Source organism: Camarhynchus parvulus, chromosome 11 (genome assembly GCF_901933205.1).
Source record: "Camarhynchus parvulus chromosome 11, STF_HiC, whole genome shotgun sequence".
Classification (NCBI taxonomy): Eukaryota; Metazoa; Chordata; class Aves; order Passeriformes; family Thraupidae; genus Camarhynchus; species Camarhynchus parvulus.
The window spans coordinates 16,099,661-16,124,618 of record NC_044581.1 but is presented as its reverse complement, the minus strand read 5'-3'; the positions used below and the strand labels follow the sequence as shown (position 1 = coordinate 16,124,618).

General features: G+C 43.3%; 1 protein-coding gene across 3 annotated transcripts in view; it reads left to right on the top strand.

Moving 5' to 3' along the window:
• The first annotated feature begins 1,469 nt into the window (after positions 1–1,469).
• Positions 1,470–24,958, top strand: part of ADAMTS18 (ADAM metallopeptidase with thrombospondin type 1 motif 18) — a 78,077-nt gene continuing 54,588 nt past the window's right edge. Inside the window, exons 1-3 of one of the 3 annotated variants that reach the window (XM_030956019.1) lie at positions 1,470–1,708; positions 1,866–1,944; positions 3,827–4,143. In XM_030956019.1, the coding sequence (XP_030811879.1) occupies positions 1,607–1,708; positions 1,866–1,944; positions 3,827–4,143 (498 nt within the window). In that variant the 5' untranslated portion in view covers positions 1,470–1,606. Of the gene's footprint in view, positions 1,713–1,865; positions 1,945–3,826; positions 4,144–24,958 lie in introns of all 3 variants that reach the window. The other 2 variants (XM_030956021.1, XM_030956020.1) reach the window with 2 other exon arrangements.

The following is a 24,958-nucleotide window of genomic DNA, read 5'->3' as shown; positions in this document are numbered from 1 at the left end:
GTGAAGGGGGCAGGTGGAGGAGATGACCTCCGTCTCACCTCAGCTTCCATAGAGCTCTCCAGCTCCTGTGCCAACTGGGGCAAAGAGACACCTTAAGCTGACACAGTTACTGTTTATTTTCTCTGTGTGACTGTGGGACAAGGGAGATTTTGAGTGAGATTAGACTGAGACACATACTGGAAAACTCTCTGGCGCAAAAGAGAGATCATGTGGTGAGGGACGCTTCTCCCAAGTGCCAAAATCATCAGAAACAAGTTCTGTGTTGATTTCCAGCCTGGACCAGTCCCATCCACTTCAGTACTTGTTTGCTATTAGATTATTTGGACCTTTGATCCTTTCCTGAAGTTTTCTGCATAAAGGAGTGTGCAATAGCACAACTACATTGGTTGGGACCAGAATCTGGTGCTGTGTTTGGCTCAGTTTGAGTGAACCACTGTGTGAAAATCATCTCCTTGATGGACATCAGTGTCCAGTACCTGTCACAGCTGTGTTCACTTCCCAGGCACCTTCATCTTTGTGTGATTTGTTTGTTTGTTTTCAAATGATGCAGCTTTTAAAAATAATAGAAAAGAACAGCACATTGTCTCCAAGTGAGTATTGGAAGCTGCACGGTTTGTCCTGGCCTGTGCCCCCCCCAGCATTCTCACAGAACTCTCTTAGTAAAGAGAGGGAATCTTTGTGAAGAGAGGGGATCTCATCAATGTATGAAGACATCGTGCTAAGCACCTGAAGTGTCTGAAGGAGGAGTGCCAAAAGGATGGAGCCAGGTGCCAATTGGAGGTGCCCAGCAATGGGACAAGAGGCCCTGAGCAGAAACTGATGCCTAGGAAGTTCCACCTCGACATGAAGAAGGACTTCTTCCCTGTGCAGCGGCTGAACACTGGAAGAGATTGTCCAGAGAGGATGTGGAGTCTCCATCACTGGGGGCATTCCAAAACTGCCTGGAGACAACCCTGTGCACGATGCTTGGGATGACCATGGTTGGACCAGCTGATCCGCCGCGATCCCTTCCAGCCTGATCACCCTGTGGCCGGTGCTTGGGATGACCATGGCTGGATCCACCGCGATCCCTTCCAGCCTGACCATCCTGTGCCTGGTGCTTGGGATGACCATGGTTGGACCAGCTGATCCACCGCGATCCCTTCCAGCTTGACCATCCTGTTCCCAACCCCCATTGTGCCCCGCTCCTCAGGTCCCCGCTATCTGCACATCCCCTCAGGTGCGCCCTGCCCTGCCCCGCCGTGCCGTGCGCGGCTCCCCCCGCCCGCCGCTCCGCCGTGCCCGGCCCCAGGTGCCTCCCGCCCGCTGTCCCGCCCGGCCCGGCCCCGCTCCGCCCCGCGGGTCCCGCCCGCCCCGCTCGCCCCCGGGTGCGGCCGCTCCAGACGCGGCGCCGGAGGCAGCGCTGCCCCGCGGCGGCGGCGGCGGCGGCGGCGGCGGCGTCGGGGCTTAAAGCGCTCGGGCGGCCGGGGCCGCGCTCACCTGGGCGCCGCTCCCCGCGCTCCGCCGGCCGCCGCAGCGGCTGCGGGGCAGCGCCCAGGTGACCATGCGGGGCAGGCGGCCGCACGCCTCGGGCAGCAGGTAGCGCTCGCCAGGTGCGCGGCGGAACATGGACTGTCTCCTGCTGGCCGTCTGGACTTTACCTGCTGCGATCCTCGGCGGCAGCTCCATGCAATTCCAGACTCTCCCGTGGCTCGGAAGCGCTGTAAAGGCAGGTCGAGAGCACTTTCTTTTGCAGTCGCCTAGTGTACTTTCATTCCAGGTTACTGTGGTTTCTGGTGCCTTGTCTTTCTGCCTTGCCTTGTCAAGGAAACTTCACCCAATGCTCCTTTTCTCTCTCTCTCTTTTATTTTTTCTTTCTCTTGCAGACCCTTCAGCTGTGTTGCCTCTGTTGCATGTCTCATGCGGCAACTTTAACCAGTGACAGCATCAGTGAATTGACTCATGGTTTGTATAGCTCTTTCTATGTCTGTATGTGAACATTTGCATGGATTTTTTTTTTTTTTTTTTTTTTTTTTTTTTGAGGAGTGAATATTTAGAGGGGAGAAGTCACAGTGTTTAGGGAGCATAAAGTGCAAGCAGGCTGGCTACTGCGGGATGGTGAACCATGGGCAGGGATTAACTTGTTAAGCCCTGTGTGCTAAAGCTGAAAGGAACAATATGTAGCAGCAAAGCAAATGAATGAGATGGTAAATACATCCACGTTTCCATGTGCGATTAGAAAGATGAATGTGTGTGTGTGTGTGTAGCCACAACAGCAAAACCTCATGTGCCTGTTGCGGAAGCAGTGAGACAAAAGTAATGAAAAGATTTGTGTGGGGGAGCAGGAGGAGCTGTGCAATGCAGGCTAAGGGGGGAAAAACCTGGAGAGAAAGGGCTTGTGTGAGTGGGAGCTCAGGAGCCGTTTGTTCCCAGGTTGGAGTGACTAGCACGTAGATGCTGATGGCTTTGGGACTTTTGAAGTGCAGTATATGCTTTGTATTGTGCGTGAGCAGAGACAAAGTGCAACAGAGAACCACACCAGGGTGCAGAAAGGAAACCCCTCCTGCACCCTGTGCTCTGCTCACTGGGGGATTCCCTCTCTCCAGCAGCTGCTCGCATTTTTTGGCCACCAGCCTGCTTAGCGCCCTCAGCTTCTGCCGTTAACACCACTCGAGGAAAGTGAAAGCTCTTGATGTATTGTTTCCACTGTCTAAGGAAAAGCAACCTGTCAGTAGTTACATTTTCAGCCTAACGTGTGTCCAATAAAGTCTATTCAGGCAAAGAGATTGATTGAGACATTTTGCAACATCTGTTACAACACAAAAAGGAGGGGGTTTTCTTCTTTTTTGATGGTGTTATTTCAATTTAGGAAGAGAAATTAATTGCTTGTCAAGTGCACGGACAACTCTAAGTGTCCACAGAGAAACACAGCTCACAAATTAAATTAAATGGGGTTGGGAAGCAATTTTTTCAGCATAATTTCTTAGGCTACCAGGAATGGGTGCAAAGATCCCAGTTCAGGAAACAGCTGAAACTCAGACCCTGGTTCCAGGACACAGGTAATCCCTGCATGGTTAGGTCAACACCAGTGGTAATGTACTGCAAGTGAGACACCTGCTTGTACAGCCAGCTGAATTATGGCCTCTTTCACCCTCCTTTTTTTGGGTGGTTCTTAGTAGATCAGAGTGTTCTCCTCAAAAACAGTTTTGTAATTTTTTACATATTTTATCCAAAACAATAAACTTCTTTGACATGCAATTAAAAATGTCTGACGAAAGGTTATTAGGTAGGATGTAATCTCCTTCTGCTGGAGGTCAGTTACAATTTGAAACCCAGTCTAATCAAGGCACTACAAAGAGATGAGGTCTCACTCAGTTAAGGCATTAATAAATTAATCCTTTAATCCATTTGAACAAGTGGTACAGTTCTGCAAGGTCTCAGTCATGGCTATCCCTACAGTGATATAACATTTGCTGCATTCTTAGGGAAGGGAAAAGCCTCTCAAACCGAAGTGGCCTTCACATTTGACAACAATTAATACAGGGGGAGGGGAAAACCTACAGATCTGCTGGTGATGACAAATGTCTTCAGAGGAGCAGTTGTGGGAATGTTCACAGCTATGCTAGTTAGTCTGTGCCTCTCAGTGGGGCACAAAGGAAACAAACACAGGCTGAGAGCCTTTGTGACTTACAGGCGTGAATTTATGCAGGCGAGACAGCACACACAGAGCCTGCAGGCCAGCCCCAAAGTGAGGGAATGCTCCATGCCATAGAAAAAGCCTGATATTGTGTCAGAGCGCCTTGTTTGTGGGATGCCAGAGCTGATGGCCAACTCTTTATCGTTACAGATTATGTGTTTGTGACACCTGTCAGAGTGGATGCCAGCGGATCGTACATTTCACATGATGTTTTGCACAGTACTAGGAGAAAGAGATCAACTCAGAGTTCAAAGAGTTCCTTGCACTACAAATTTTCAGCATTTGGACAGGAACTTCACTTAGAGCTTAAACCTTCGACCATTTTAAGCAACAGTTTTATTGTCCAGGTACTTGGAAAAGATGGAGTGTCAAATTCTCAGGACCATGAAATTGAGCAGTGTTTCTACCAGGGATTTATAAGGAATGATAGCACCTCTTCAGTAGCAATATCTACGTGTGTAGGCTTGGTAAGTGTCTATTTAAAACAAATCTGCATTAAAAGTATTTTTGTATGTGCAATAGTAGCTGAAGGTATGTAGTTCATATAAGAGTCAAGACACCATAAACTCTTTTGTGATTTTTCTAGTTCACTAGTTCCTATTGTATTTAACAGAAGAGACTTTGTTATAGCCAATGAACAGCATCAAACCTTTGTAATTTTTGACGACAGTCTTTCGGGGAAAAAAAACAAGACTAGCTGGTAGTCCTCGTAATTATCCCATAGCAATTTGTTACAGTTTGTGATAGTTTCTACATTTCTGCTCACTCTTAAGTAAAAGTTCTTCCTGCCTTTGTGAACTGTGGTGAATAAAGGAAAAAGCCAGTCCAGAAGCTTGTGAAAAAACAATATTATATCTAGGTTTGTCAACTAATTTAAGGAACGGTGAATTTCCTAGCTTGGCAGGACTTATGAACAAATTTCCCTTTGTTTCCTTTGATAATTCAAGCATTATTTGGGTTTACAAGTCTTCATGAGTTGATCTCTTATGAATGTGTTAAATATTATCATTGTGTATTTTCCATTTATGGCTGTCAGCCAAGTTCATGAAAAATCATTATTCACAGGTGATTTTTTTCAAAATACATTTGACAGTGCTCATTGCCTGCAGAGAAGGCTTTACCGATGTAATTTAGGAGAATTGTCTACAGAATTAATAGCTAAGGATGTTTTTTAAGGCTTAATGGCTTGCACTTGCAAAGCAGTCTGGTGTGGCTGCAGAGGAAGGCAGTGACATTGAGTGGGAAGTCTATGAAGTCATCTGTGTGCTTTGTGGTTGACTAAAGGTCCAGAGGATATGTTGGGTCACCCTCTAGAAATCTGTTTTGCAAAGGTACTTGTCTCTGAGGGCTATTAAACTGTGTGACGGGACCAAAGAAGGAGCACTTGAGACAGCCAGTGTTTCCTTTGAAACTGGAATCAGTGACTTGAGAAGCCTGTTCATTAGGAAGGGCTGTTGATAACTGGTTGAAGTGGTCTGGGTTATATTTTGAATGCTGTGCTCTTTTACTTTTTTTTTTTTTTTTTTCCTGCCATCAAGTTAGAGGATTCTTAGCAGTTCATTTGGACAGTTGCAAATGTGAGTTTGGAGCAGGTGCCAGGAACTGGGTTGAAGCTTTCTTTTGCTTTTAAAGCTGTGTTTGTGATGCTGAACTGTTAATACCAAATGTGTTCAGTTGTTTTAATGGAAGCTTCGTGTTCACAACTGCCACCTTTTATCACATTTACTCAGAAAAAGACCTTGTTTTCACTCATTGCAGTATTTTGTCTTTTTGCTACGGGAAGTGCTCTACCTACACACAACAGGTACAGTTTGGGAGATCTCCCCCGTTTGCCCACGTTTTGATTTTTAACATGCTTTCTGAGCTAAGTGAAGTTGGGCTTGTCAAGTCTTGTCTGGAGAAGGAAGGTTCAAGCCTGCCTCAGGTCACAGAGGAGCAGAATGTGGTGATCTTAACTGAGAATGAAATGGATCTTTTACCACTGTCTCGACACAGAGGTTGTTATGACTGGTAAGCTTCACTTAGAAAAGATCCAGAAACTGATCAAAAGAGAATAAATATTGTGGTATGAACAAACTTGTTATGGAAGTACCTAAATTATCAACAAATAGAATCTCTGTTTAAAATTCATTTCAAGGTTCAATAGATTTTGCCTTCAATTGTTGTTTTAAACTGGCAAATGAAGTAAACCTTTACTTACAATAATCTCCTGTAGGGTAGATATCCCAAAGTATAATTGTTCCTTTCTCTCCCTATCCATCTATTAATTTCAGTGCACCTAATGAATCCCAGGCAAATTACCAACAGGATTCTGAGTCTTTCAGTTTACAAGGCTGTCCTCCTAAAGATGTCGTCAGCTGTCTGTAATGACACCCACGTCACTTTTCCCTGGGATCCAAATTCAGTAATCATATGTTAAGTCTGGACGCTGTGCTCTGATCAAGAGAACCTTGTGAATAGCTTCTATATCCTTTTGCACCAACTACTTTTGTCACTTGGTTGCCCTTCTTTCCTATTTGCTTTGTTCACTGCAATTAAACCGAAAGTGGTGTTTCTTCTATATGGTTGGTAGCACTAATCTTTCCATTGTTCCTTTCATTAGCAATAGCTTCTCTACAATAAAGCTGCAGTGACCCATTCTTTCAAGCCTGGAACACCACAATGTGATTTGGAAGCAATTGCATTTCAATAGACTACGGGGACTCTTTGATCTAATTTTTTGGATGACCTAGAGTATTCAGTCATTCAGCTGTCTGTTATCTGCCAGTGCCTGCAGAGGAGACTTTGGGGAGAGGCTGTATGAAATGGCTTGTTAGGCAGGATGACCTTAACTTAACACTGGAAAGGAGCAAGAATTTGTTTCTTTGGTCTAGATCTGTTAAGAGATGTGCGTATATTACATTTTAATGGCTTAGTTGACAGGAAGGCCCCACGTTTTTATGCTGATTTGTTGATTTGAGACCAAATGTTTCCATCAGTCAACACAATTTTCTTGGTGTGTCAGAAGGCAGAACAGGATCTTTATCTGAACGAGTCTCTAATAGAGTAAGTGAGCATTTCAGGAGAATGTGCACAAGTTTACTGTGAGTACTGCCTCTTTTCATCATCAAAGTGCTTCCATTTTCAAATGGAAACTTGCTTTTTTCTGTCTTCTGCCCTTTTTTTGCTTCAGTCAGCATCCTTTGCTTGCTGGAGCATCGTTGTACAGCAAAAACCCAGAGATTTTACTGGTTTTGTAAATGAAAACTCTGTTCTGAACCTTCTTTGGAGAACATGATATATTCCTTCCACAGAAGTTATAATTTTTTCACATATTTTTAATGCATTCTGACTCCCTGGGATCATTTTATCATTCTTGCAACTTTGGGACAATGAGTTTGTTTATGTTAGTAAATGCAAAGCTAGTTTCTCTCTTTCACATCATCGTTATGTGTCCCAAATAAAAAGTAATTCAAATTTTTTATTTTTCTTCTCTGATTTTTCATGATTCATTTAATAAACCTCTTGTTTTATTTCTGCATGACTTTTTGGAGTTTTCTTCAGTGCCTTGTGCTCTCCCAGTTGGTATATCCAGGCTACTGGTTTGTCTTGCTGTTTCATCCCCTGTTTGCATTCTCCACTTCAAACTGTTTGTTCTTTCCACATTCACCCTTTTTTCCCAAAATCCTGATTTGAGCTAATTCTTACTTACTGTAATTGTATTTTTATTACTATTATTATTAAGCAATTTATTATTACTTATAATTGCCTGTAGGTGGCTCATTGAGAGGCAGACTATACCAAATCCACAGACTACTGTGGTTTTTCAGGTTTTTCTGAAAGAGATTATGCTGGCCACTCTTTGAATAAGAAATTGGTTTTTTAGGACCTACTCAGTATGATTGTGTATATTCCAACCTCTTTCCCCCTTTCCCATTTTCATCCACTTTGTGCTCTTTAATCTGCATTAAAAAGGAGATCTGTTGTATGTTCACCATCTTTAACTCCACTTCCATGATGGCATCTAAAAGACTTACTGCTGCCTTCCTAGCCTGTATCACAGTGTGTTGTTTGCCTCTCTTTATAGGCCAGTTTTTGTCTCCTTACCTTAGGTTTATGTGGACAGAATCTCCTGTATAAAGTGAGTTGTTTGCAGTCACACAGTAAATCAGGGCAGAACACAAGAGAACCTCAGAGGTCTCCAGTTGTTTTGTAGAGACATTCTCAAAAGTAATTTATAACTCTGCTTTTGGGAGCAGAAGTGGCGTTCCCCTTGTGAACATGAACTCTGGCAAAGTCAAACAAGTTTATAATCCAGTACACAACCTAGGAATTGCTGGCCCTAATGAATGAGGGGTTTGTTATACAGCATTTGTGGGCTGCAGGACACAGGGGAAGGGTCTAGAGCAAGTACAAAATGCGTGCCCAGAGGAAAGACATGTTTATCCAACATAAGGAACTCCCCTGCCATTCCATCACAGGGAAGATGTGTGTGTATTTTGGGTCAGAAAAAGGAAGTACAGTTCAGTGGAACAGTTCAGTGTTATCTTCCAGGACAAATTTATCAGTGGCATGGAGGCCTGAGAGGCTGCACCTGCTCACACCAGAGGTGGGTTTGGGCTGTTCTCTCCCTTTGGTTTGTGTACCTCAGTCAGAAGTAGTTGGTGCCCTCCTCTGGTTTTGGCAAGATGTGTTGGAATCTGTCATTATAAAGAGCCTCTTGTCTCAAGCTGTGTTATGTTTATTAGTGTCTAGTCAAAGGAGGAGAATGAGTGCAACATGATTCATCCCTCCCTTCTCTTTGAGCTGTCAGAGGATTCTAGACAAGGGTTATAGGCTGAGAGATAAACAGGAGATGTATTAATTCAATGGAGGGAGGTGTGTATGTGTCTGAGGGCAGGGCTTTGCTCAAAGAAGCCACAAAATTAAAGCTTCTTGATGCAGTCTGACGACCTAAGAGGCAAGCAGGCCAGGCAGCTCATGTACCCACTCTTTGTAGTCATTTAATTGCACCTGGTATTAGCATTATTTAAGTTGATGCTAACAGCAGCCTCCTATTCCTAGAACTCACACATTAAGTCCAATTAAATATGTTGAGACAAATCCTAAGGTTCTTAGGCAGACAAACTGCCATTAAACTCGTTGAGCCAGACTGCTGGTGAAAGTACAGAATAATTGCTGTTTGCAATGAGGGTCCTTTAGAAATCGACAGCTGTAAAAATACAACATTTGGCCCAGTGCGACCTTGAGGAGAAGATAAGTACAGAGCTGCCGGTTTTTCTCATTCTTAAAAATGTTTTTAGTCCACCCAGGAGCCAATACACAAATCCTATATTTTCTGCCATTGTACCAGCACAACAAGAACAGCTTCTTTCATGGGAGTTCTATGATTTTCTTTGTATTCACACACTATTGCATCTCCATCCTTTATAAAACACAAACTGTGTTTTACAGGATCGTGCTTTTCTCCACTATTTTGGTGAAGGTTTTTCCACTATTGTTCCATTACTCCATATTATGGTAAATATGAAAATAAGAAAAATCTCTACAGGAAAATGAGATGACAATGGGAAATAGTCATATTCTTGAGGATATTTTAGGTTATGCTAGAAAAATACAAGGCAGTGTTTCTGGTCTCAGCATTGACCTGACTGGTGATGAATTGTGTGATTAGGTTATTGATCAACCTCCTCTATATCTATCTGATAAGCTCTCTGTTTAACCCTGCCTTTAGCTCTGCAAGACAAAGGCTGTGTTATTCCAGGTGTTTTGGCACTACTGATTCCTGACAGGTAAGAAGTGGAATTAAAGAGGATTATTGATGAGAAAAAATCTTCTTCTGCTTGGCAGAAAAAGCAATAGAAGTTGTATTTCTTCCTGTTTTATGTTAAAAAACCCGGAATGTACATAGAGGAAACTGAGCACAGTAGGCTGTGGTTGCCCAACTGCTCTTGAGTGTCCACAGAAGCTGGTCCTCTGTCACTTGTGCCTGCTCTGTCATTTCTCAGCTGGCAGCAGAGTGTGAAAACAAATGGTTCATTGGTGTATTTCCAACCAAACTTCAGGCTTCTGTGGGCACCATTGCTTGAATTCTTGGAGTGTTTTTTCCAGAAACAGGGAGTATCCATTGTACAGAGATAGGGCCAGGATGAACTTCTTGTTAAGCAGCAGTCTTATCATCACTTCCAAAGGAATCAGTGGTCACTATATGTGCTTGAAACATCAGTGTTTTTCTTGTGTAGCAAAGCCTTTCCACTAAACCCAGTTCCCACACTTTGCCTAGTCCATTATAGACAAATGTCCTTGTGAGGGTCAGGAGTGGATGACCTGCCTGCACAGACATGACCCCTTCATAACAGGATGTCTTTGATGTCGTGAGGATTTTTATTTTCAGCGCCACTATTTTCATGTGGGCCAAACCATCTCTGCTGCTGAGAGGCAGTGTATTCTCTTCTGCAGCGCTGGGAACTGCTGGACATCACAAATAGTTCTGTTCTTGGAGGCAGATTTTAATAACTAATAGAAGCTTCTAGTCATTGATTAACCTAAACAGGGGTTTATTTCTGTCTTTCCCCTTTTCTTCCTCCGCTTTGGAAGTGTTTGAGGGGGATACCAGGTTGGCAGACCTGGTGTGTAAAGGCTTTTGTTTACCCAAAACACAATGACAGTCTGTGAAACTGCAGCTCAAGTCCAGCTCAAGCAGCCCACTCCTGGAGATCTGTACCTGACACAGGGCACAGGAGTGGGAAGCACAGAGGTGTCTTGGTTGTGCCCTGACCCGACACAATTCACTTAATTTGAGAAAATGTTGCCATCAAAGCTCTTCTTAAAGAGTGCTGTTTTCCCAGGCTTATTCTCTGCTCACCCTGTGCAGAAGCAGAGCCCTGATCATGATGACAGCTCTGTGACATGCTTGCACTCCCTTGGGAGTTGGCTTCAAGTCACTGTAGGCTGCTCAGTCGTAACCGCTCGGATGCTCACTGGGAGTTCTGTCAGCAGATCCAGAAGTCCCTCGTGTTTTGGCTCCTCAAATTTTTGTTTGTTACAGTATTGTGCTTAAGTCCACAAGATATTTATGATGATGTTCTCTAATTTGCAGCTTCTTAGGGAGGGGTTTGTCTTCCTGATATACAGCAGGTTCTTTACTCTTTGAAAGAGAGGATCACTGTGACTGCTGTCCAGTACTGCAACAGGAGGGAAGATTGGAGGTCTAAGACCTGTGCTTTGGAAATGTGCAGCACATGGATCAAAATAAAAGCTGGAACTATGCCAAATAAAGTCATTCACGGTGGTGATGCCCATGATGCATCAGTCAGTTCCTCAAGGTCATTTTAGAGCTCTTTGCATCTGATTCGATTCTCTCCTGAGCATTAGCACTGTTGTTGACTTACAGAGATAGAGCCTGCTTGGGATTTTCTAGAAAATATCTGAGGATCTCTGTGTGCCTCACTTTGTTCTCCCAGTGAGCTGGTAGGGGAGGGGTTAAACTTAATTATCTCTGCAATGAGAGCTGGCAGTGGACCTACCGTGAGTTTTAGCAGCTGAAACCCAGACTTGAATTTTTTTTCCCAAAAAACACTTATTTTGTCTTTGAAAGGCTCTGACTAGCCCTTAAGTGGTATCTGAATTGAATTTTAACAGATAATTCCATTGCAAACAAGTTTTTCTTCTGTCTTTTTGATCATGTCACTAGGAGCAGAAATGTTGGTTCTTTCTTGCCTTTTCTTATCCCATTTTAATCCCAATTCTGTTGCTGCAGGTCTACCATAAATTACTGTATGCTAAAGGAATTTCCTATTGATTTGCTCTGACAGTGATTTGACCAGCTATGTGAATAGCTGATGGAAGCAGAACTTATCTTGGGTTCAGACAGTGGAGCACTGACTAAAGCTCTGAGGTAAACATTTACAGAAGAAACCTGAAATTATAAAGCCTTGCAGCTCAGCACAATTTACAAACATGTATTAATTAAGCTTCAGTGCTGGCTCTGCTCTGTGTTTGATGAGAACAACATCCTGGCACACAATGGGTTGACATCAGTAACCTTTTATTGTTTATCGTGCTCGGAAGTCACCAAGAATGAGGGTGAAGAAATGTCAAATAATCAGGGCAGATGGGAGGGAATGAGTCTTGATGGTTGAAGCTTGGTACCGTGGGAACCATTATTGTCCAGAGTGATTTCTGGAACACGCAAGTTAATTTCTTTTTTTTACAATGTTAGTTCATAAGCTGGGGAAATCTGCAAACAACTTCTACAGTCAGATGAAAACCCTTTTCCTGAATCTCATATGTGGCTGCCCAGCTAGTGACTGCCAAAAAATGGTAAAAGACAAAAGTTGGATGACAAAGATAACAGGTCTTGAAGTTATTCCTACTGCAATAACAAGGCCCAGAACAAACCTGCTTAAGAGAAGAGGAAGCTGAGGCAATAAAGTGATATTTGCTTGCAGAGACAATGGGGTGTTGCCTTTTCACTCCCCTGGGCATTTGCATTTCAGGCTGCCCCACTCTGTACACAGCACACTTGGGGCTTTATTCTTTGAGGGCTGGATTCTTGCTGTTCACAGTGGGATCGCTTGAATGCTTGTGCCTGCCTGCCTAATATATGTTAATTGAAGGACTTTTGTGTCTCAACATCTTTATTAATATTAATGGAATGAGATTTTTAATGGACTTATACAAAATATGCTTGACCTAGCTTGAGCCCTCACTTTTGTTTTTATACTCTGCAGCACAGTGTGGCTTCTGACTAATTTCAGAACGTAATATTGTATTCTGTGGCAGTGTACACAAACTAATGAAACATGGATTACTCTTCAGACCTACATTTTCCTTGCCATGAGATATAGGATTTGTATAACACCAGATTGTAATCAGTTCTAAGCAATGAACTTAAAAAGAGGTTTTCTTTTTCTTTGTGTGATTTTTAAAAGATTTTTAAAATAATTCTTTCTTGACCAGACCTGTCTTAGGCTATGCACTCTTTTTTTTTTTTTTTTTTTTGGAAAGAAGTTATCAAATTAGTAGGCCTTAAAATTAGGCTAGGCTAAACCTCAAGAAATATTTCAAATTAATATTGCTGTTGAAGTACAAGCTGGTTATAGTGAGGGATAGCTATAAATGCTGTAATGCAGCATCAGACAGGAAAGTTTAAACTTTTCTAATGAAGTAGCTACCCAGTGCCATTTCTTGTTAACACTTGACAGAAACCTATGTTCCTTGTTTTGTTAGATGCAAATATAAATGAAATGTTAAAACAACAGTCTTGGACTAGGGCAGAGATTATTTTTGTTTTGCAGTCTGCTATGGATGATTATGGCATATGCAATAAAAATGCTTCTGTCACGTTTTCACTTTTTTGTTACATTTTCTGATAAAGAATAATTCCTTTTAGGCTGCTCTACATTTCATTGTTTGTAATAAACATCTCTGCAACCACTGTGGAGACCAGTCTGCCACAACAGGAGCTCTGGGCTTGCTCTGTCAGCTGGTTCTCTCCATACTGGGGGCCATATGGATATTTTTTTACACTACATCACATACTGGTGGTGGGATTGTTATCCTACCCCAAGCAGCAAAAGTTTGAGCAAAGGGGCAGGAAAAAAGAATTTCCAAGCTGAGACAGCAGTGAGCTGCTGATGTCTGTGGATTCCTGCAGCCCTGTCCCTCTTAGTGACAGGTGCTTGCTGGTTGATGGGCTTCATCTAAAGCTTCTTGTGGTGAGTAAAAAATTTTCTGCTGACTGCTTTGGATCTGAACCTGGCCTTGGGAAGTGTCTTTTATTCCTTCCTACACCATCTTGGCCCTTGAGTCAGTAGGCACACCAGTTTTTTGGGATACACTGCTACAATTGCTGTTTGGTTTAGCAGGAGATTTTGAAAAGGGGAGGCACCACTGGCTCATCAGGAAAGTGAAACGTGTCTGTTGCTCCTGGCAGACCCCGAAATGTTTGTTGGACATACTCCAGGGTGGTGCTGTATAATCAGATTTCACTGAATCAGAAGTTAGATGGAGGCAAACAGCGTGCTGGAGGGCAAACCCCATCTGCAGGCTGAGCCTTGCTGCTCTCACGGGCTGCTCACACCAGAGCAGCCAGCAGTGAGACGTGGCAGGAGCTCAGGCACTTTCCAGAGAGTCAGCTGCTGCTGCTACTGCTAGAAAGTGCACCCAAGTGGCATGTAGTGCCTGCAGCTGCCAGATAGGTTTCAGTGCCCTGGTGCCAAGTGCTGTCATTGCACTCTGCTGCCAGAGCATCCCCACAATGAGGAGCAAAGGAAATGCAATGGCCACCAGAAAATGCAAAGCCACAAGGAAATGTAAAGAGGTTATTTGACCTAACCCAAATCCCGAACTGATAAAGTCAAGTCTGGTGATGGGAATAAAAGAGGATGGTGCCTTTTGAGGCCTCTTGTCCTTGTTAGGCAGGAGATGGACTTAGCAGGTTTTGAGCTGTGAAATTGTGAGGGAATATCATCAGACGTCACCACAGAACACCTGTAGGGAATAAGACCTCATTCATCTCCTGCTCGTGGTAGGAAAGCTGAGTAATTGCAGAGAGGGAAGCATGTTACAGAAATGGTTAATTGATTCCTGTGTTTACCAGAGAGAGCTGGGTGGTCATTTGAGCTGCCTGAGGCACAGAGCCCTGCAGGTCTGGGTAATGAAGACCATGCCTGATCCCAGGGACAGAACAGGGTGCAGGCTGTGAGCATCAGGATAATGCTGTGGTGACAAAGGTTTGTGTTTTCCATCAGTGGGATACATGAAATACCAAGGAAAGGACAATTTGGACCAGCAGCTGAATCAGGGAGGGCTGATATATTACCATATATTACCGGTTAAAGCTACGAACAAAAATGTGCCAGACTGCGCTCTTGGCCTCTGAGTACTGCACTGATTCTGTTTACAGGCTCCCAGCTTTTGGGTTATAGTGCCATCAGAAGTTTATTTTTGTTTTAATTTTCCAAGCTTTTCTTGAAAATTAGCTTTCTGGTGCTCAGAACAGCACCACAACACTAAATAAGTTGCAAATAGCTCGAGGGCTGAGGGAATAGTATATTTTTTTTTGTTGTTGTGGCTGTTCACATTATTTATTTAGCCGTTTGAAAGACTACAGTTTGGGAAAGTCAGGAACATACTCTAATGCGAGAAACAAAAGAGAAGGAAATGTTATTCATACAGAATGAAGGTCTGTCTTCTGCAAACCACCATCTGTGCAAAGCCAAGGTCCTTCTGCCTCCACAGCCCTACTCCTGTGTTAGGATTAGCAGAAGATGGGGAGTATTTCCTATTGGGAATGTTCCCTGCCCACCATCAGCCTGCTCAGAATGGTGCCCATATGCTCCAAAATGTCTCCACGGATATTCCACATCCTTTAATGACAGCATAGCCTTTGGGCCTAACTGACAATAAAGAGGAAGAAGAATTTATATACTGATTCATTCTTTTCTATACCAATGCACTGAACTGGTGCCCATTCTTTATTAAATCTTTATCTTGCAAGAGTCAGTGTAATTCAGTGTCCACTGCATCTGAAATATGAATATATTTGCTTTTCTATAAAGGTGCACATGACAATGCTGTTTATGGCTGTAGTCTTTTCTGCTGTTCAATAACTTGTTCAGTCATTATTATGATTTAAAGTGACACTGTTGTGCTTCTTGCAGGAAAGGAATTGCATTTTAAAGAGAAGGTTGTTGTAGTTTGCCTTTAATTTTTGTAAATTAAAATGGAGGGTATAGGTTTATTGCAAAAGTTTATAATGTGGAGGATGTAGGTGAATGAGTCTCACATGACTTCCTTTATTATTTGTTAAAATATGTTAAAGGAATAAGTCACTGTAAATCTGTAAAATTTATTTGCTATTGAAAACAAAACCAATTTTATTTCAGATTGGTGAATCTTGTAAGAATTAGTATAAATAATCTGAAAAACTATGATCAGTGTGCTATTTTAGTCCTTTTGAGGGGCTCAGTGGAGGTGCATCAAGAGAAGCCCAGGAGAGGGGTGATCAAATGTGAAATCTTGGGCTGAAACTATTCTGACAGGATGGGGAGTGTAGCTTAAACCATCTCTTATCTTGCCAGTGCTCTTGTGTGTGCTCCCTCTCCCCAGCAAGATGCCTGACTGATTCACAGCAACTGATGGGCAGTTTAAAATTACAAAGCTTTCGATTTCCTTGCTCCTAACAGATAAAGAGGGTGGGCATTTCCTGATTATATGGTATACACTCAAAATATTTAAGCTCCCCATGGTGCTATTTGTGCCTAATTTACTTCTCTAGCACATAACACTGCTGCTTTTCTGCAGGAGGAGGAGTGTGTGGTGTAACATGCTGTGAAGAGAGGAAATGTTCCACAAGAGCTCCTTCTGGCTTTTCCTCTGTTTGCCTTACCACCTGGAAAGAGGAAAAGGTGGAGGGGCTGACTGATGATCCAGATGGATTTCAGGAGCAGTCAGGTCTGTGGTCAGATGTGTTAAGCCGGGCAGATCCTCACTGGGAAGTGGCAGGATTGCACTTCAGCTCCTAAAGCACAGGGAACTTCCAGTAGGGAAGTGTGCAGGCATGAGGAGGGCTGAGCTGCCATCAGCCAGTAACCCTGGGGCAGGCTGTGCCCCTTCAGAGGCCACTGAGCAGCCAGATTATTTTGGGGAAAAGTTGGGGATACACCACTGTGAGGGATGGGGCTTGAGGACAGGCTGCAGCAGAGCAGACTCCATCTGAGTGCAATAAATCAGGGGCTGTGCAGGTCGCACGGAGCTTCAGAGAGACTTGGAGTGGGAGGACCACATCTATCACTCTTCATGTTCACTTTTCTAGTTCTTGCCTATGAAAGCAGACAAATTATCTCCTGTTTATGGGAGTTGGGTGCTTTGATGTACTAATTATTCCACTCATGTGGTACCTCTCAGCAGAGCAAGCTGTCCTGATTCCTGCTAAGGGCTCAGATGCAGGAGCAGCTGAGCTGTGCAGCACCCCTGTCACTTCTGGCTGGGCTGTGCAGCCAGCTCAGGTCCCTGTGCTGCCAGGATGGAGCAGAGAGCACTCCCAGGCCCTGGGAGCAGGAGCTGCATGGAGACTGGAGTGTCTGTGGCTCTCACACACTCCCTGATGTCCCAGAGCCTCTGTGACCCCAGCAGCACATTCCTCTTCTTGGAGCTTTTTTCTTAACCTGTGCTTAACCTGACCTTTGCTTAACCTACTGTTCAGTAGATTCATTGCAGAAACAAGGTCAGGCTGCTTAGGAAATTTTGCCTCCTAAATCTTCTGCTGATACAATTTTTTTAACCATCTCTTTGTAACTCTGCAGCATTCTGAGCTGTCAACAAATATCTCCCTTGTCTTCACTGTATCTTTATTTTAGTCAGAAGGCCTGTCGTGTTTAACATAGTGGCAACATCTGTTCAATAGATATTTTGTTATCTTGGACCAATTTAATACAAAGACTATCACATAGAATACAAAGTTGCTTTTGGGCACTACCTTCCCTTTTCCCAATTGCATTTTCCCCTTTCCTGAGATCTCAGAGAATATCTCAGGGCTACCTTGAGCTTTGATCCAGAGACTACTTGGAGAGCCTTATATGTAAGGAATTGTGCTGAAAACACTCTACTGAATGGATGCTTTTGTGAAGAAATGCTGTTCACTTGCATGAAAACCCTGGCAAATGGTGCTTTGCTGACATAACACATAATTGAATGGATTTCTTCATTGAAAAGACACAACTAAATGCTCCCACACTGTCTTTTTTCCCACTGTTTTCTTAAAATTCATCCCTGCTAAACAGTTGCATAATTCAGATGCTTGTACTAAAGTCTGATGATGGCAAAATCAGTGTAACCTTTCATGAGCAGTTTAGTTCTGCAGACCTGTTCAGGGGCTCCAAGTCAAACATGGGGCTGAATACCTGGAAGTCATTGTTTAACACCCAAATGCTGCTTTGGACCTGTGTGTTGGGCTCTGACCTTGGCACAGACAGCAGGGCAGGAGGTGTAGATTGCTGCATTGGGTTAAAAAATGGATTTACCTCACCTTACCACAACCTGGGCCAGTATTAAGTCGTATTTCTGTGTCCATTTTAAGACAGTTGTGGCATTATGTTTTATTTTATACCAAACCAGGACCTTATTGTGGTGGGTTTTGCATGTCATCAGAGTTATTTCTACTATGGAGATTTAGAAAATAACACTGAAAATTATTTGTCATCAAACTTTCCTTTATAATATTATTAAAAGCAGGAAATCTGGCTGGATTTGTCACAGACTAGCAAAGTTTTTCATTTACTCCAGCAGAGCAGTTATAGCACATTCACCCTTGGGCATCATTCCCTCAAAATAGAAGCTGAGGCTAATTTGTGGGAGAGGAGTGAATGAGTGCACAGCTTTAAAGCAGGCCCAGGTGGGTGTAGAATGGCTGAGCAGTGTAGATTGGTGGCATTTGGCTACAAGGAGGGAAACAGAGACTCTCTGGAGTCAGGATACACTTGGCAGTGTAATATGGGGAAGGCAGGTTTTGTGAGTGCAAGCAGGGCCTGCAAATACGAGGCTTTTCCATGCCATGGAATGTAGGTGTATCTTATTACATTCATCTTAGTAAATAAGTATTTAAATGCCCATGTAAAGTAAGCCCTGAATGCTAAGGGTGTTTGTATGGTCATGGAAGTGGAGTTGCCATTGTGCAGGTTTTTAATGTTATGGGAAACTGACAAAAGGATGAGGTCTTATTTCAATGTAGTGGATTTCCAGGATGCTACTGCCTTGTGTGTTGGGTTTAATTGTGTGAATTACATTCAGTGTGTTACTGTTGTACCTTTTCATGGTGGCAAGAAGAGATTCAGACACACCCAGGCTGCTGTTGTGCTTCAGAGAGATTGCTGCAGCAAAAGGGCAGGGGACGGCATTGATGGTCCCCTGCTCTGCCTCTCACAGTGGTGCCAGGCTGGTGCAGAGGGAGTGGCTGTGTGGTGTTCCATCCCCAGCTGGGTTTGACACCATGACACCAAGTGCCATCCTTTCTCCAAGGGCATGTGGCAGTAGGAAACCCCACGGCCCAGGAATTCCCAGGGATGAGCACAGCTCCAGCCCTCCAGAGCTGCCTGTGCTGAGTGTTTCTGCCTCAGGGCTGGGGCCACCCGGCATGAGCCTGTCCAGGACGTGCTTGGGAAGGTGTCTGTGAGCAGGGGGCCCTGTGAGGTGGCACACCCCTGGCTGTGCTCTGGGTCTCTGTGCTCCTGGATCACACCTCTGGCTGGGGGGAGGCATCCTGAAGGCTGGGGCTGCAGCTTAGAGTAGAGAATGTGGAAGAACTTTACCAGAACAACCCAGCCAGGGTCAAATGTGAGCCTTCACAAGTCCCTCATGAGCATTTTCTACATTGATTACAGAATCCTGCCTGTTAAACTGATAAATAGGGAACAGAGAAGCTGAAATGCTGAAGAGCAGGGAGTGTAATCCAGATAACCCAGGCGCCAGCCTGACATTCTCACTCTTGGGCCATCTTTGCTTCTTGTTTTCCATCCCTTAATGTCCTAAGCTCTTTTGTTCCACTCCCTTTCTCCTTCCCATGTAGATATTTCAACATATGGATATGTCTGTGTATGTGGAATATCAGCAAAGCTGATACTTTGCTCCCTACAGAGTTCCTTGTGACCACTCTCTCATGTAACTAATCCATAGCAATGTATACTCCAACAAGGAAAATTAAAAGGTTGGGAAGCACTGACCTAACTTCTTAGTAAGCAATACAGCTGGCAATCAGATGTAACCCGAGCTCCTCGTTATTGGAGCTGCCTGAGCTATTCATAGCAAAGCAAAATTGCTATGGGAATTGAGCTGGATTTATTTTGTTTGAATGCAAATTATCCCAGGTCAGACAGGCTCAGATCTTCTGCCCCCTCAAATTCATTTGCATCAGCTCTGGCAGGGAAAAGCTGGTATCTGCAGGATCTGCACTGGGGAAATGTGGGGACGGGTAGGGAGCCACCAGATGTGGGGAGTATTTGCTTGGGGCTTTGATGCAGTTGGGTGTAACTCATTGCAGCCCAGAGTCCCACCAAGAGGGAAGGTTGTGCCATCAGGTAGCTCCAAGGGGTGTCTCAGTGCTTGGGAAAGTGTCTTCTCTCTCTATTGTCTGCAACCTCAACAGGGTGTCCTGTAAGGGAGAGGGAGTATGAAGCCTTGCCTAATTCTCTCTTACAATATGAAATGTTCTGAAGGGTCCAGCTGCCAAAGTCCCATCATCACAAGAAAAGCTGTTTTTTTACCAAAAAAAAAAAACAAACCCAACCCCACTCAACTTTGATTCTAGTATACATGATTATAAGGGATAAAAAAAGCTTTTAAAAACTCAGCTGAAAATGGTTCAAGAAATCAGAAAGAAAATAAAACTATGAAGCCCTTTGGCATTATTTTTAAAAATCTCATAATTTATAGTTGTGTTTCCTACAACTTTAAAAGTTTTAAATGACTTTTAAAGTTTGGAGTTGCCTGTCTGATAGGGAGGAATGTTGCTGATCAGAAACACTCAAGCAAGCATCTGTTAATGCTAAGTACCTATGCAAAAGGAATTTCCAAGTACTGATTTTAGTTATATATCATCAGTTGTTTGGTTTTTAGTTTTTTTTTTTTTTAAAGCTGTTCATTTTCTGTGTCACTCTGCCCTAATCTTATTGGTTTTGCCTTTATTACCACTCCAGGAGCAGCAAGTTCATTAAGAAGGCATGCACTTTCTCTAGAATATTGGTACATCTGAACTCCAGCCCTGTAAAACTGATTAGCTCTACACAAAGAGGGAGGAGAATCTTGCCAGAACATTTTCATTTCACCTAATCCTTTGTGAAGCATAAATAATTCATAGCAAACCCACCTTAGGGTGAAATACTGCCCTGTCTGAAGATCTGGGCATCTCGAAGGCACATTTCAGGTATTTAAGAGGGATGTAAATGGTGCTTTTGTTTTGTGCTGTTACAGAGAATGACAGGACAGAGAGAGCTGCATTTCCTGCGCTTTTGGAGGTTTCTAAAGGTAATCCTGCTCTCACCTGGAGTGTTCTCTGAAGCTGTGCACCTAGTTACTAGGGATGTTAGCTCAGGGGACACACTGAGCTACCCTCTGAAGTCAGCTTTTCTGTTATTCTTGAGGTACCCTAAGTAACTAATCAACTGTCAGCGCACGACAAATAGTGGGCTGCCTCTTTTTAGGGAAGGTGAAGCATAAATGCACTCATTAAATAATCCTGCTGTTTCCTGTTTGCTTTGTGATGGATTTCAGAACTGTCATAACTAATAAAAGCTCTAGATTTTATCTTACAGTTGCAGGGATTTGCTTAAACAGGCCATACCCAAGTGCTTGTACAGCTACCAAGGCCAAATTTGAGCTGTTGGTTTTAGCTAATTGCCTTCCAAAACCTTTCTGGGGAGCCAAAGAGCCCCACTGATGGAATTGTAAATGAAGTGATCCTGACTGTAACTTGGTAAACCTCTGGCACTTCACTTAAATATTATTGGTGTATAGTTAGTGTGGTGATGCTGTAGTTTGAATTAGTATTTTTCTTCTATTCATTTATCATGCCTGCTCCTGGGGTGGTTTCTTTTTTGGTTTTTGGCTTTTTTTTTAAACCCAAAACATGAGAAATGAGCAAGCTCACGTACTGACAAGCAAGTATTTAATCTGTGGCAAAGCAATCAACTTTGTGTTAGTTCTAGAATATCTCATTACCCTGCAATAAATACCAATTTAATACATTTAAATACCAATGTGACTGGTTCAATTACCGTAAGTGGAGGAACAAATAAGAATATTTCCTTATTTGCCATATGCTGACAGGGGGTTGCATAAAGATGTTTGAAACAAGCTCAGTCAACGGCAGAAATACAAAGGCACTATTCAGAGATAACTCTGGCTTTGTTCATATAGGAATAATTAAAGACATGCATTTTTGTTACCTTGTTTTAATTGCTGACTGTTCTGCATAGCACTTCCTTTGAGAAACCAAACAGAGTAGTCTTTCATGGCTAAGTCAGACTGGCAATTTAAACCTTGTACTCTCCTTCTGTCAGATCGTCAGCTAATAAAATACTACATTGTTAAGAACCCTTAACATTTTACATTGGCAAGAAATCTATAGGATAGAAAACAGAATAATTGAGTTATTTTTCTGAGTCAGATTCTAAAGGAAAGTGCCATCTGCTGACAATTCTCAAGTCAGAAAAGGCAACCAATGATTCTAATGCTTCTTTCATGATAAAAAATATTTTACTGTGTATAAGGGCCATTAACTTAACCTAAACATTTGGTGTGGTACAGAGCCAGGTATTCCAGTCTGGTGAAAATCAGTAAAGGTCTGCTGAGGTTATTCTCATCAGCCAAGGACCCAGTCCCATAAAACATCACTTTGTACTTCCCTGACTCTGGGGCCAGCATCAGGAGCTGCCCATTTACAGGCTTGATACTTTTCTGGAGGATGGGTGAATTTTTTTGGCAAACATAATAGCTAGGGAAAAGTTTAGTTAACTGAAATTCTCTCTTCCCTTCAGTGTGTTCGCATGCCTTTGTGCTGCCTGGTTTGGGATAGGATCAAAAATGAACATGCTCTGAGTTTTACTCGTGGGATTTCTGACTTCAATAATACATGTGTATTATTGGAAACCTCATGAGAGTCCATTCTCACTAGTTTCCCAGAACATTTTCTTTCCCAAATTGGTATAAAAGCACTCTGGAAATGCTTGCACAGACAATGTTCAGCTCAATGGGAGCTCCTGGGTGCTTAACACTCTGTAAAAGTCTGTCATTAATTTAACAATCTGTGTGTGGATTTAGGGTCCAGACTTTTCACTTTTTGTTGGTGGATCAGGGATTGTGTCTCTGTCACGGTGTCTCAGAAGCTTGTTCCATTGACCCAGTGCACTCTGTAAGTGCCCTTCTCAGGGGGACAAAAAGAGGCAGATATGCCCCTCAGCCTTGTGGCTGCTGCTGTCCCCTCTGCAGCTCCCTCCCAGAAAAGGGGCTGTGGGTCAGAGTGGAGAGGGAAGGAACTCCCTTAATTGCCATGATTTACTGCCGTTGGCTTGGCTGTTTGCTCCTGATGCTTCCCGAGGGTAAAAATATCTTTCACCTCAGCAACACTTTCTGCAATTCAGCCCCTTTCTCCTTTCCAGATATGCTGCTTGTCATTTTTTTCTACCTAATTTCACATCTTAATTTGCTCATTTTGATTATATTTCCCAGAGCATTGACATTGTGACCCTAACTTGAGAGGGGCTCAGTAAGCCATCTCTCAAAAAGTCAGTCAGTGCTATCGGGTATCTGCAGTTCCAGGTCAGGCTGTACTATCCTGCTGGCTACAATTCTTGGAAGTAGTTTTGCTTATGACTGTAGTAAGGTTATAGTCTCACATATTTTTCAGACTACCAACTTAACCCATCCCAAGAGGTGAGTCTCCTTCATTACACATTCCCTAAAGAAACAATCATTTATTATTTAAACTGCTTACATGATGCAGGAGTTCTTTGAGCAGCCTCGTGATGGTATTGGTTGAACATCCTTGCTTTGGAGGAAAGAGGAATTCATAAGATGAATGTTGGCAAACTTAACAGGACTTTATCCTTCCTGGGATTCTTTGGCATAAGTGAGAAAATGATACATTCACCACATTGTCAAGGCTTAACCCAGAACCTTGAAAGGAAAGGTAGCTGGCACTTTCCTTGCTGTCTTGGCAAGGTTTTGTGTCTGCTGGTGCACAGGGACTGCCACCTCCTCATAGGTTTCTCCCTGGAGACATTTGAAGCATTTCTGAAATCCCTGCTGCCCTGAACTCACTGTTATGAAATGCTCAGCACAACGTGGATGTTGTTCTGTGTCCAGCGTGGATGTTGTGCTGTGTCCAACGTGGATGTTGTTCTGTGTTCCAGCGTGGATGTTGTGCTGTGTCCAGCGTGGATGTTGTGCTGAGCTCTGAGCAGACCTGTGGCTCCTGGGCTGGGCTGCCTTGCTCTGGTGTGTGTTCCAGGCAGGAGCAGAGGGATGATGGCAAACACCAGGGTGGTTTCTGTGCTTGGTGAGGGCATTTCCATGATGTGCTCATGAAACCTGAGGGAGAGGCCTCCCTTACCTCCCCTGGGTCTGGAGTGGATTCTGAGCAGGGGTACAGGACTTACAGGGAGGCTTCTCTCCCCTTCTAGCACATGTTGCTGTATGTTGGTGTTTAAAAATGGACATCTGCCCCATTCCAGAGACCAGTCTTGGCCAAAAGGCAGCTTCTGGCTGTTGTCAGGGAGCTCTAAGCTATGTGAACAGCTTTATGTTCTCTGGGTCTCTGCCATACCCTCCTTTGGCTTCCAAGCTGCCCTTGGTTCCATGTGGGAAATGGTCTGGCAGGCAGAACCCCAGGTGGGACAGCTGAGTGAAGGCAGTCTCTCCTCCAGCAATGGAAAGCTCTGGTGACAGAGCTGGGCCTTTTGTGTTTCCTTTGTGGTGCCAAAGCACTGAAGAATTAACAGAGCATCAGAGCAGGAAACAAGAGTTGGATGAAAATGAGCTGCAGGTAAGGTGATTTCATGAGTTTTCTCTCTGCAAAGTGAATGAGAAAAGACTCCAGGATGCTGTAACGTGAGATGGCCCCAACCACACTGTGATGTGCATATTAGATTTCTAGGAATCTTTGGCCTCAGACAGTTTTAAATAACCAGCAACCATAGTTCATAGGTCACCTGCTCTCCTTAGTCTTTGTTTTACAGGGAAGGTCTTAGTTTACATTTTTAAGTGTTTTAAGTAGATCTTAGACTGTACTTTATGTCTCTGTACTTCACGTTCTGTAATTCTTTTTGGGATGTGTTTGAATCAATGATTTGGGGTTTTTTAGGAGCTAGACAGTTGGGAAATAACAGAAGTCTTGGACAATGTCCACTGAAGTTTGTGGAAAGCTTTATGCCAATTTCAGTTGGCCTTTTGTCAAGTCTTTTAAAACTTTTCATGAATATTTGGAACTATTTTAATGGGTGTGAAATGACATTTAACTCTTCCCTTTTAGTGATTTTTCATCTTGAGCACACTCACATCCACATAATTGTATAGATTTCATTATTTTCTTTGGCCATTGTTTTAGTTAAGACACAGCAGGTTTTTTAACACCTTATTTTATGTATATGCTCCTAACACTGAATAAAGCATTCTGGGTATGAGCAGTATTCCTTAGGAAATATGTGCATGCTTTTTCATACCTCATTTAGTTGAGATACTCTTGTTCTTGTGCAAATGGTAATTTAACTTTCAGTCAGTATTGAGTAGTTACATTTAGCAGAGACACTG